This window comes from Drosophila rhopaloa, unplaced genomic scaffold (assembly GCF_018152115.1).
Source record: "Drosophila rhopaloa isolate 14029-0021.01 unplaced genomic scaffold, ASM1815211v1 contig_3, whole genome shotgun sequence".
Classification (NCBI taxonomy): domain Eukaryota; kingdom Metazoa; phylum Arthropoda; class Insecta; order Diptera; family Drosophilidae; genus Drosophila; species Drosophila rhopaloa.
In genome coordinates this window covers 1623688-1637361 of record NW_025335123.1, presented here as the reverse complement: position 1 = coordinate 1637361, position 13674 = coordinate 1623688, and the positions used below count along the sequence as shown (strand labels likewise).

The 13674-nt window shown below is 37.7% G+C and overlaps 1 protein-coding gene across 1 annotated transcript; it reads right to left on the bottom strand.

Moving 5' to 3' along the window:
* Positions 1 to 203: 203 nt before the first annotated feature.
* LOC108052567 (acrosin-like) lies at positions 204 to 3927 on the bottom strand. The gene is made up of 8 exons (XM_044461456.1): positions 3715 to 3927; positions 3614 to 3659; positions 3397 to 3560; positions 1387 to 1899; positions 1281 to 1328; positions 1175 to 1223; positions 630 to 754; positions 204 to 571 (listed from the first exon to the last, which is right to left on the bottom strand). Exons 1-8 carry the CDS (start codon positions 3917 to 3919, stop codon positions 204 to 206), a joined length of 1518 nt encoding a protein of 505 aa, XP_044317391.1. The 5' UTR covers positions 3920 to 3927.
* Between the last annotated feature and the right edge of the window lie 9747 nt (positions 3928 to 13674).

The following is a 13674-nucleotide window of genomic DNA, read 5'->3' as shown; positions in this document are numbered from 1 at the left end:
CGGACAGACAAACGGACAGACGGACATGGCTAGATCGACTCTCCTGGCGATGCTGGTCAAGAATATATATACTGTATAGGGTCGCAAATGTTTCCTTCACTGCGTTGCAAACTTTTGACTGAAATTATAATACTCTCTGCAAGGGTACAAAACGAAATTAGTCCAATATGTCATTTTCTCTGGGTGATATTGATGTCATTTTATTATTTAAACTTTAAGGTTTGTGTTATCCAACCTGTGTAATATGTAATATTTGTAAGAATGACCACACCGTTCTTCCTAAAGCTCTTCATGCCGTAGAGAAAGAACTTTTCGCCCGACAACGTATTTACGTTGGCACCAAATTCGTAACCAGGATGTATATCGGAATTCGATTCTTTCACACAGATTTGATCGTCATTTATGAGATTTCCAATGGCAATAGAGCAATTGGAACGATCAATGACGGTGAAGTTCTCAAATTCATATATAAAGTCATCATTTTTCGGAGAATGAAAAATGACAGTAAGCGATGTTGGTGGGTTTTCCGACATCTGATGAGTTGGGCGGAAGCAGATCGGTGCCAGACGGTCTGAAGTAAGGTAACGAAAGTTAAAAAGAAAGGAAGTTGGTAAAATAAATTAACTTACCAGAATAACGCGCCCTTTGATCAAGTTCAAGCAAAGCTATATCATTTGCATAACTCGTGTTGAAGTCGGTGAATTGGGGATGCTTGTGTATAGATTTTACGGTAAAGTCGACACCGGCGAACGCCCTAAGTTGTCAGCATCAAAAATATAAACAACAAATTGTTAATAAATTTGTAATAATTATCTTATGATTCTTTTATTCTGTGCTTGACAGTTTAGTAACCGATACGAAATCAGATAATGAAAATATTGTTTATCATCAAAACAGTACAAGTCATTGCTATATATTCTTATCTAACAAAAATAATAAAACTTATTTTAGTTTAAGTGGAAGGGAGAGCACACTTCAAAAAATTTAAAAACTCTTGATTATTTTTGATCCATAACAGTACGTGTCAAGGTCCTATTTGATCAGATAATGTCGATGCATTTGTATTAAGATCCTAAGTCCATTTTATGATCCGCGTACACAAATAATAACTTCGAGAGATTTCAGTAAAAATTTTAAATTGGTTAATATTATTTCATTGTTAATTGCTACTTACCTAATCTTTACATTTCTGGGCAAACTACTTGCAGTAGTAAGAACAAAGCCTAGAAACGTAAATTAAAATGTTATCGAGTATTATGTTTACGATTGAAAATACTTACGATTTGTGATTAAGGTGCCAAATGGATAATTGCTATTTACAATACAGTCTAGAAAACGTAAATTAAAATATTATCGACTATTAAGTTTACCATTGAAAATAATTACGTTCTCTGGAGATTACCCAATTAGCAGGAAAGCAAGAATAAAGTATTACTTTCCAGGGTCCGTGAACAGATCCATGTTTATCCCAAGTGTTGCTGCAGTGCTCATCCAACAAGGGCTCCTGATCCTGATCGTAATTGTTAGCCGAAATGGTATTTTTGATCCATTGTCTGAAGACCGTAACGTTCGCGTAGATGCCACTAGCGTTGCAGAATCTGGAACCAACGCTGGTGATCCCAATCAGTGTGGGAAATACGTGTCCTCGATATGTGATATTGGCGACCAAAGGACCACCTGAGTCACCATTGCAAGTGTCGCCTCTTTCGGCACCAGCACAGATCTCCGATTCCTCGTAAAACCTTAAGCAAGATTGCGGTGTGTGGGAAAGATTGATGGTCTGAAGGATTGGGCTTAACCTTTGATTCTCCGTCTCACCCCAGCCATATGCCGAGAAATTCACGATCGACGACGTTTTTAGCCCGTCACCAGTGACAATGCAGATCGAACGGATATATTCTAATCAACCACATTAAATTAAAGTATTATTCCACATTAAACGATGTTAGCTTGCAAATACGGAATTCTTTTAAATAAAGACTATTGAACCGGAAATTGAATTGCATTAAATAATCAAGTATGTACTGTGCTAGGGCTTAAGAAATTTTTAATTTAATATAAAACCAAACAAGAAAGGAAGCAAACTTCGGCAAACCGAAGTTTATACACCCTTGCAGTTGTTACAAATCGACTACATTTCGATATCTACATATGTCTATATTACTAAAAAGAATGAGACCATGGCAGGTATATGATATTGTTGTCCAATTTTAATTTTATTTAAACCGTAATTCCATAATATTTAAACACAGAGTGCCCCATCTAGCGTTTGCTTTTTGAACTATCGATAATTTTGACTTTGACATTTCAAATGTCATTATCAATGTGTCAGATATTTAGTAGAAGGTTTGCGGTTTACGAAATGGTTAAGTTTACGCTCGAAGAAAATTGGGAAATATTGAAAACTTTTTTCCAAAGTGGAGAGTCTTCAACCGAAACTGCCAAAAAATTGCGGTCAAAATTCGAAAATCGCATAATCAGCCGAAACGGCAATGTGAACTAGGCGCCTCGCAGCTGCGATTTGACCCCGTTGGACTATTTTTTGTGGGGTGTCGTCAAGGATAAGTGTTACGCCAACCACCCAGAGTCGGTTGACGACCTAAAGCACGAGATTGAAGTCGCCATCAGGGCCATTGAGGGCCATACCATCGAAAATGTGCTTAACAAGAAAGGAAAGCTAACTTCGGGTGGAGCCTATGTTGATATACCCATGCAGAATATTCTGTAAATTATATTCTCCAAAATTATTCATATGATGCATTCTAAATACTGATCAAAAATCACAACTTCCTTACTTTGAAAACACCAAAGTTATGGCATTTCCAACCGTTCAGTTATATGGCAGCTATATGATATAGTCGCCCGATCCTTTTCGTTCCGACTTATATATTACCTGCAATAGAAAGACAACTTTTGGGGAAAGTTTCAAGCAGATAGAAGCGAAATATCTTGAAAAACATCAAATTTGGACCGATTTCACCCTATTATTCCCATGGGAGCACGCGCTTTTACCCTGATCAAGGTATGCATTAAAAATAAGATTTGGAAAGGTGAATGTCAATAGCTTTTACACTGCTCGAAATATCTTCAATTTTTGCAAGGTATATCCGATTGTTCGTATGGGAGCTATAGGATATAGACTTGATCTGCTTACACATGTTTTAGGACGACTATGAAAGTTTCAGATCGTTAGCTTTTAAACTGAGCTCGCAAACGGTATTGAAACAGACGGACTCCCCTATTGATCCTGATCAAGAATATATACTTTATGGGGTCGGAAATGTCTCCATTACTGCGTTACAAACATCTGACTAAAATTATAATACTCTCTGCAAGGGGGTATAAAAGTGTTTTTAAGAAAGGTTATATATTTTCCTATGGTTATTATTAGCTTACCATTGTAAACCACTTCCACGCTCAATTTTAAAATAGCGATATCATTTTCATTGGTATTGGTGTTATAATCGGGATGAGGTATGGTCTTAATCACATCATAATTTTTTATTTCTGGGCACTTTTCTTCTGGGCAGGAAGTGTTGTACATCCCTAAGCTCACCAGTCTATGCGAACAAGATTAGACAAACAGTTTTTTCTGCGTCGGCAGGGTACTTACAAGTTTTCAAAGTTTTCAATGCAGTGGGCGGCTGTCAAGACGAAACCTGGAAAGAATGCGATTAAATGATTGCCAGTTTACTATGAAATAAGTGTACGTACGTGGATGAACGAGCGTGCCCCCGCAATACAAATCAGTTCCATTGCTTATGGCAGCAATCCAAGGAGTAGTACCCCGGCGTGCATTATTTCCTGAAATTATTCTTCTTTGAACCTTATGGTCACAGTTACTATCCACTAGTTGACGCATTTCATCCCGGCAGAATACCAAGACAAACAGTCCCAAGAAAATCACAAAAGACGTCATTCCTAGTGAAGTGATCTGAAATTACTAAATGCAATCGGCAATTTTTTCGAAACAGGAGGCTTATCAACTACTGATTCAAAGGTTAATGTGTTTTTGTCTCAATGGGAGCTATATGTTTCAAGCAGATAGCTTTACAACTGAGGTCAATATTCTTGTTGTAAAATATAGATCATGTTTTTTCACTCAGTGTACTTAAAATCGACAGTGATATATTGATAATGATATATATCTTGGGTTTTAGGAAATCGATTCCTTAACAGAAAAATAGTATTTTTTGGGGTTGAGGGTGGTGCATCCAACTATAAGATTCCCGGCAGGAGGCTTCTTTCTTGTTGTAGTGTACGTTTTGGCTGTGACACCAAATACTCTATTGACTTTAAAAGCGGTTGAAAGAAAGGCCAACTCCTACAAGGATTTACCACTTAAACGCCGTAAGGAATTATTTGAACTTAACTCTTGAGGGAACGGATAATTTACTTGAGGGTCTATGTCCCGGCATGTAAGGCACATACTCGAATATGTATTATATTGACTGGAATCATTAAGGTGGCCACCGAGCTCCGGGCGGTAATGGATTGGATATTTGTAACCCACAATTACGATAACTGCATAATGGCATATTTATCATGAACGGACTGCTAATCAATGTGGTGGGGGAAGTGGAAGTGGGTGGTGCGGTGCTTGAGTGGGCGAAGGGGTTGAGGGTCAATCGGGTTCGACAAATGTCCCCCCGGCATGCTTTGTATTTATTTAGCCCGAATAAAGATGTCATAAAAAACAAATTCCACTTTTATGTTTTGGCTTGGCCACCGGGCGGAAAAGATTCATGGCCCAATCGAATTGGCCCTTAGCAGAAATCACAAATGGGGTGCTCCAGTCGGGCTGCACTGAACGAAAATTTTAGGTAGTAGTTTAGTATTTATCATTTAGTTTGATTTATACTATTCAAATATTTAAAAAGCAAAACATCAATGATAGTTGAAGGCTGTTTTAAGAAATTTAACAGAGCTAAGAATCTTTCAATATAATTGAGATTTTTATGGAGATGTAATCATTAGAAGTCGCAAAAAGGTGTAGTGGTTGACATAATTAAAAGGAAAATTTCTACAACTTGTAAGCAAAATGTTTAAGATATAAATGTTTAAAATATATTTATTTCGTGAATCGATTTCGATAGACCTCAAAATATTTTTATAAATCATAATACCATTAATATGCATTTAAATTGAAACAAGTAGTTCCGGTTTCTTAATATTTTCAATCTATTTAAAGCAAAGCGTTGTCTTGCGAATGCTTTATGGTATGTTTAAAAGCATTTTCCCACTGATACATCGAGTGTGCTTTTTTTCGAGTGTGATGCTATTAGAGATGATGCCCAATTTCAAAGGACTTGCAATATCCAGGCACTCGGCACTGACATTGAAATTAGCAGCTGAAAGGGTTGGAGCGCATACATTTCGCAGATCCCGAGGGTGGAGTCCTCCCCTGCATGTTGATGTTGTCACCCTTGTGCCGGTGAGCTGCTTACATCCTCGGACCAGGGCCACATCCCCATCCCCCTTCCCATCCCCATCCCCATATCCATCCACTTTCACTTTCACTTTCACTGCCCAGTTGGATGGAGGCGAAGGGTTGGGCCGGGCTTAAATGATTTGTCGCCTTTTACGCGAGCGATTACCACATTATAGGCTAAAGCGCTCCTTATATCGGAAAACACTTTCGTTTATTGCAGCCGTGCTCGGGGTATTCCGGTATTCCCACTGGTGGGCCACTAAGTCCGGAAAATGGGGGTTCCCAGCACCCTGGCGGGAGTGGGCGGGAGTGGGTGGGAGTGGGCGGGCATTGCGACACATTCCGCCTTTTCCCATCGGGTTCATAAATAATATCCCGGCCTGCCTGCATAAACAACAAAAGCCACCGTACACGAATTCAATTTGGAGCTGGAGCTGAAGCTGAGCCCGAGTCTGATCCTGAGCCCTTTTTTCAGCTCCGCTAATGAGTTTTTACGCAATTTCGTGTGCCGGAATTATTAAAGGCCAACACACAGAAATTGTAATCTGTACACAGAGAGAATTCCATCGACCCGAAATTGAGTTTTGCGCAATTTAGGAATAATACTGCTCTACAAACCGATGATTAAAATTATATTGTGTGTTTATGTACTTATGTTTTTTTGGCCTGTAGGTTATCCAAAACTATTTTATCAAGAGTATGAATATAAATTAACAATTAAATAACTAAAAAATGTATAATGTTAGTTTAAGTATATATATATACATAGGTTAAAAATATTAAACGTGTCACTTTGTCCATGTATTTTTCCGCTGGTTTTTCCAAACCATTCAGCATTGAAATTGTGCAGTTACTATGCAAAATGTTGTTCTTAGTAGATTTTGTTTCAATATTTTTTGTTTTTATATATATATATTTTTTTTAATTTTGTTTTTTTTTTGGAAAAATAGAAAAAAATTAATTCCATTTTTGGCTTATAGTTTCCAAGTGGGAATTGTACCTGTATTATTTTTAGTGTAACAGCGCCTGTTTTATATTTTCTTGGTTATAAACGACTAGCAGGGTGCCCGCAGCTTCGCTTGCGATGGATAACCCCAATATCCTACTTTTCTTATGTAATAAGTATGTGAACATGGGGCAGACCACGTTTTTGCTAGTCAATAGAATACATAAAACACTGTACTTCACCAAACAATTGGCCTTTAACCAACAGCGCCATTAATGTTTTAACTTTTAAATGAAAGACTCGAGATATCAGGTCATGACGATTCTGAGGTTTTTGGCCTGGAAACAACTCATTCGTTATTTCCTCCCATTTAGGGTTACAGGTAAATGTTATAAAAATATCAGGTCGGCCATGATGTCGAACATAAGTCATAGCATCCTGGGTCTTTTCATGCATATATCGAGGAGAGCCTGTAAAAGTGGAAGGTAAAATCACCATTTGACCAAGTTGAGTCATATCTGCATCTCCCCTACCTATAGCGTCTTGAAGATGTACATATGTAACTTTCTGCTCCCAACTTTTTTTGATTTGCTCGAATATAATTAAGCCGTTCGGTTTCCATTTTTGCACTCATATCAACCAAAAATTGATTGAACAGAGCTCAATAATAATGCACGTGATTGACTTTAGTCTCCCTTAGAATTATTCGATAACTGTAAAAGCTAAATGCAGATACAGTCTTCTTTAGATCATTTTTGTTAACGGATCCCGTTGGGGAATATTTATGGAATATCCATCATATCCGTGGCAAAAAATTAATGGATATTGTAGACAGTCATAAGATCTTTAAAGTTCACTTTGCTATTATGACTCTCAATAACAATGTCCCGACTTGAAAATTGTTGAAACCCACTTCATTTGTTTGAGGTGCATTATAACGACCTCTATGAGCATTTGCTGGCTTTTTATCAGCGTTAATGACCATTTTGAAGTCTTTGCAATCTTTTGGGTCACCAATAACTATAAACTAATGTCTACAGATATTAAAACCATATTAAAGCTCATTTTATATTTTTAAGGAAGCGTACGGAAATGCAAGGCAGAGAGAGAGGGAGGGAGATGGAATCATTTGTTGACAATTTGTATGAAAATGCAGAGAGAGATAGCAATATGCAGGCAGAAAACGTATGATGCTTATGGAGACACTTAAATTCGATAAAAGATCGACTTTTTGCTTAATTTCTTTGTTTAGAAGATAGCTAGAGCTTTGGTGAAACCATTAAATGAATCGTTAAAGCTTAAGTAAAAACTTTACCGAAGGAATTTTTGATACTCAGTTTGAAGATATTTTTGGCTAAATTGAAATTTTAGAACGGGTGTTAAAAATAGTAAAAAGCCTTAAATCTAAGCGGTCAAATTTTTTAAACATTTATAATGTCTTAAACTATTTTTGGGCGAAAACGGATTCGATTGCTAAAACGGTTTAGCGTCCAGAATTTTTGAAAGGAAAATTGACCTTTTTATACCCTTGCAGAGGGTATTATAATTTTGGTCAAAAGTGTGCAACGCAGTGAAGGAGACATCTCCGACCCTATAAAGTATATATATTCTTGATCAGGATCACCTCCAGAGTTGATATAGCCATGTCCGTCTGTCCGTCTGTCTGTCCGTCTGTCTGTTTCTACGCGAACTAGTCTCTCAGTTTTAAAGAATCGAATTGAAACTTTGCACACACCCTTCTTTCCTTTGCACGCAGTATATAAGTCGGAACGGCCGCGATCGGCCGACTATATCCTATAGCTGCCATATAACTGATTGATCGGAAATGCCATAACTCTGCTGTTTGTTAAGTTAGGAAGTTGGGACTCTCTATGGGTATTAAATTTGGCCAATCAATCCGACGTACCAAATTTCATAAGGATCGGCCGACTATATCCTATAGCTGCTATATAACTGATTGATCGGAAATGCCATAACTTTGGTGTTTGTAAAGTTAGGAAGCTGGGATTTTCTATGGGTTTTATATTTGACCAATTAATCCGACCTACCAAATTTCATAAGGATCGGCCGACTATATCTTATAGCTGCCATATAACTGAACGATTGGAAATGCCATAACTTTGGTGTTTTTAAAGTTGGGAAGTTGGGATTTTTTATGAGTATTAAGAATGCATCATATAAATAATTTTGGAGAATATAATTTACAGAATATTCTGCAAGGGTATATCAACTTCGGCTCCGTCCGAAGTTAGCTTTTCTTTCTTGTTTTAGAATTGACCTAGAGCTTCAGTAAAACCACCATATGAATCCTTAAGGTATCAGGATTCCCTCGAAAAATTTTCATATTGCTAATTGACTTAGATCAGTGTTTTTTGCCGTTAGGAAAAAATGAGGAAGATTCTTAGATTTTCAAAGATCGATAAAAAATAGTAAACATTAAAATATCGAATATTAAATTAAATAGAATCTTTATTATGTAGAGGACTAAATTTTGGCCAAAAATCGCATCGATTGATTAACGCGTTTAGCGTCCAGATTTTTTTTATAGAAATTGGGGGTTTTTTGCCACTGGAAGAAAATGGGGGCATGTTTGTGGCCAAAATAAATCTTAGCAAATCAGTTTAGTGTTATAAGAATTGAATGGTAAAAAATTTTAATAGGGTCATTTGATTAGTTTAGGCTGTGCGTTGATTCTTAGTTTTCAATGAACAGTTTTATATATATAGATAAGCTTTTAAAATATTTTTTTTTTGGCTTGGGACTGATTTTATAATGTTTTTAGTCAACAATTATTAAGTTTAAGCGCGTTCAAGTAAATTTTATTGTAGATTTGGCAAGTTGAGATTCGCTCAGTGTTTCCAGACTAGAATAAAAATGAATACAAATTAAAGCATGTTTTTATTTTGTAATAGCACAATTCATTTTTATACTTTCACTTATACTGGCGTTAGCTTTTTTGAAAAACTGAATTAATGTGTTCAACTTATTTAAAGTATTACAATATGACCGGATTAAGTGCAATCAGGGCTTTAGTTAGCAAAGTTGTCTATCGTGTCAGTTCGATATTTTGTTTCATATAAAACATATGTTATTCAGTAGGTGGGAAATAATATCAACGCTGGCCAATTCAAAGTTGCATGTACTTATGGCGTATAATCTGGTTTGGAAACAATCAATACTTTTAAGCCGATTTGGGGGATCATTCTTTTTTGTGAACGTCTGGTCGAAAGTCATCCCATCATTTCTGAAATTATATTTTGTGACAACAGATTATTTTATTTTCGTGTCAAGAAATACAACATTTTAAACAATTTTCTTGGTTTGAATATCATTTTCGTCATTATATCTGTCTGACTTTGGAAAGAGAATGGAAGCGGAGCACCAGGCAGGCCGTTGGCCTCAGTTGCCAGTGAATTGTCACTGATCCGATTCGTGAAGACCCACTTACATATCTGATTTGTCATTGTCCTGATCGAGAGCCAGCACAAGGCATCGTATTACACTTGGTCGGGGACCTGCTCCCGGTCCCTGCTCCAGTCTGTTCCACTCTGGGAATGGGCTTCCACTCCCACTTCCTCTTCCCCGGCACAAGACGCTAACAAATGAGACCACCTTCCATGTGAATGCTGCGCAACTGTTGCACTTCGCAGATAAGATTGCTACTGGCTGGTAATCCCAACACTTGGCGGACATTACTTTGATGGGTTGGAGTGGAGTAGAAACGTGGGCTACGTTCTCTATCTTCTCCAGTGAAAGCGAATATTCGGCTATGCTTTACTGATATAAAGGGTACGATTTGAACAATTCGCTTTAAATATGGTGCATGGGTAGAAACTATAAGGATTTGTGGGCCAAACCCCATTGCCGTAATTTTTATGGATCCCCAGAACCCTTACATAAACTGCTAAAAAAGTGAGTAATCTTTTCCACCGTACAAATACCGAGTATAGTAATGTACGCACATAGTTTATATATACATTAAAAATAGTTTTGTAACTGTTAAAACTAGTAGTACATGTATTTTATTGTTGTTTGATTAACTTTTTAAAGTAAAATACCTGCAATATTATTACTCTAAAATTATGGTAGTTTTTGGGGTTTTTTATTTTCTACCACTTGTGTGTTTATAATTCCCAACTGTTTCTATCGCTATATGTAGTAAAATCCACAAAGCTTCTGAAAGCCAAACGCAACCACACTTTAATAGATAAATTTACTTCTGGAAATGGTGGTTTTATAATTAATAAAAGTAAAAGCATTTTAGTTTAATTAGTGTTTTAGAGTTACTTTACTGTTCATGGTTTATTTATCATTTTTGTGGTCAAGATAATTTTTTATAAACATGGTTAATTAACCAGTATCCATTTCCTGGGGATTTTCGACTATTTGTTGTAGCTTAATAACCATTTTTGGTGGTACGTAAAATTAACTATTTGCTTGTCCATGGGTTGGAGAACTATTGGTCATGCTTGCAGATGTTCCCACTGAAATTGTCTTGGGGGACTTGGCCACTTTGAACTTAGAGGGTATTCCCAGGTTGGCTGCGTGGTCGCCTCCCATCGCGATCTGAGTGGTAGATTCGCTTTGAGGCCGACTTCACCTCCTTTTTGGACCCCAGCTCCTAGTTTTGGATTCGGGCCTTGTCGTGCGCGGGTCAGATTTCAAGCGATGGCATTGTTCCGACGCTGGGCGACAAAGAAGACAATATTCCTTTATCTGGAGCAAGACCCTTTCAGCGGAGGCTGGACAGATGGACAGCTGGACAGATGGACTGGAGGACAAGCCGGGCAAATCGTCATTTCCAGTGGCCCATAATGAGTCGCAGCCACAAATTGGAACTCCGGCGAGGGCCTTTTGGACCCACTCGCATTCCACTCGGCGGCTCTGATGGTAAAATGGAAGTGGAAATGGAAGTGGAAGTACGTTGTGTACTCATTTAATAACCTCAAGCACCGGCAACAACCCCTCGCAGCCCTCGAAAATATGGGCTCACCTAGCCCAGGCCAAGCTCAGTTTGGCCGCAAAATTGTTTTGTTTTATTGGTTTCGTCGATTTGCTTGGCGGGTGCCGAGTGAAAGAAATATGGTCAACGGTCAGCGGATCAAGTTTGAACAGGACAGGCCGGCAGAAAGTCCTGCCAAAGTTCGGCAGAGCTGGGACAGCTGCTGGAAACAAATTGCTGATATGTCCAGAAGCGATGCCGCAAATTAGTGTGTTTAGTACGTGTGTGTCTGCAGCACTAACAAATTGAACTCATTTCGCTTACATTGCGATGATCACCGGAAAACAAATGGTCGCCGAGTGACGGAAGCCGGCCGCACGTCCTGTCCCAGGACCCAGTATCCAGTACCCAGTACCCAGGAACCAGGACTAAGGACTAAGGACTAAGGACCCAGGTCCTGGAGTGGGGCAAGGTGTTGTCTTGTCCCCCACTAGAGCTTGTAAACATTGCCCCTGTCAATGCACTCAGCGCAAAGTCGACCTCAAGTGCGGGGTCAAAATGTTCACGTTAAATAAATTCTCAATTCGTATGTATTCTCCAAATTATGGTTCATACAAGCTATAGTTTCAGAAATTTACTGAAGTTTGAAAAACGCTAGTACATAAAACACTTATTTGATTACTTAAAGGGTGTATTGGTCCAGGATAAAATAGTTTCCCTAAAATAAATATTCTCCATTTAAGTTTATTGTTTATTGTAAAATGGCTTTAAATGGCCTTTTAAATACTATATACTATAAATAAATTGCATAAAAGTTATCCAGAACATCAGGAAACATTTATCTCACAATATGTCATTATTATTATTGGAAAGATTATAGATTAATCTTTAAAAAACAAATATAGGACTGTATTTAAACGAGTTACAAGCGATGAATGTCGGTTAACCTACAATGTATTCAACAATTTTCATTAGTTTTTATTTTTTTGACATGTTTGTAAATTTTCTTTTTTTTATTTATATTTTTATACCCTTGCAGAGGGTATTATAATTTTGGTCAAAAGTGTGCAACGCAGTGAAGGAGACATCTCCGACCCTATAAAGTATATATATTCATGATCAGGATCACCTCCTGAGTTGATATAGCCATGTCCGTCTGTCCGTCTGTCCGTCTGTCCGTCTGTCCGTCTGTCCGTCTGTCCGTCTGTCTGTCCGTCTGTCTGTTTCTACGCGAACTAGTCTCTCAGTTTTAAAGATATCGAATTGAAACTTTGCACACACCCTTCTTTCCTTTGCACGCAGTATATAAGTCGGAACGGCCGGGATCGGCCGACTATATCCTATAGCTGCCATATAACTGATTGATCGGAAATGCCATAACTCTGCTGTTTGTTAGGTTAGGAAGTTGGGACTTTCTATGGGTTTTATATTTGGCCAATCAATCCGACGTACCAAATTTCATAAGGATCGGCCGACTATATCTTATAGCTGCCATATAACTGATTGATCGGAAATGCCATAACTTTGGTGTTTGTAAAGTTAGGAAGTTGGGATTTTCTATGGGTTTTATATTTGGCCAATCAATCCGACGTACCAAATTTCATAAGGATCGGCCGACTATATCTTATAGCTGCCATATAACTGATTGATCGGAAATGCCATAACTTTGGTGTTTGTAAAGTTAGGAAGTTGGGATTTTCTGTGGGTTTTATATTTGGCCAATCAATCCGACGTACCAAATTTCATAAGGATCGGCCGACTATATCTTATAGCTGCCATATAACTGATTGATCGGAAATGCCATAACTTTGGTGTTTGTAAAGTTAGGAAGTTGGGATTTTCTATGGGTTTTATATTTGGCCAATCAATCAGACGTACCAAATTTCATAAGGATCGGCCGACTATATCTTATAGCTGCCATATAACTGATTGATCGGAAATGCCATAACTTTGGTGTTTGTTAAGTTAGTAAGTTGGGATTTTCTATGGGTTTTATTTTTGCCTAATCAATCCGACATATCAAATTTCATAAGGATCGGCCGACTATATTCTATAACTGCCATATAACTGAACGATTGGAAATGCCATAACTTTAGTGTTTTTAAAGTTAGGAAATTGGGATTTTTTATGAGTATTAAGAATGCATTATGAATGATTTTGGAGAATATAATTTGCAGAATATTCTGCAAGGGTATTTCAACTTCGGCTCCGCCCGAAGTTAGCTTTCCTTTCTTGTTTATATTATTTTTAGTTTAGTAAATTATGAAGTAAACGTATTACAATTAATATTTTGTATCTGTTTGGACGTGTTAGTGTTAGTCCCACGCTTTCAGAACCTTTTCTCCCAGTGTCGGC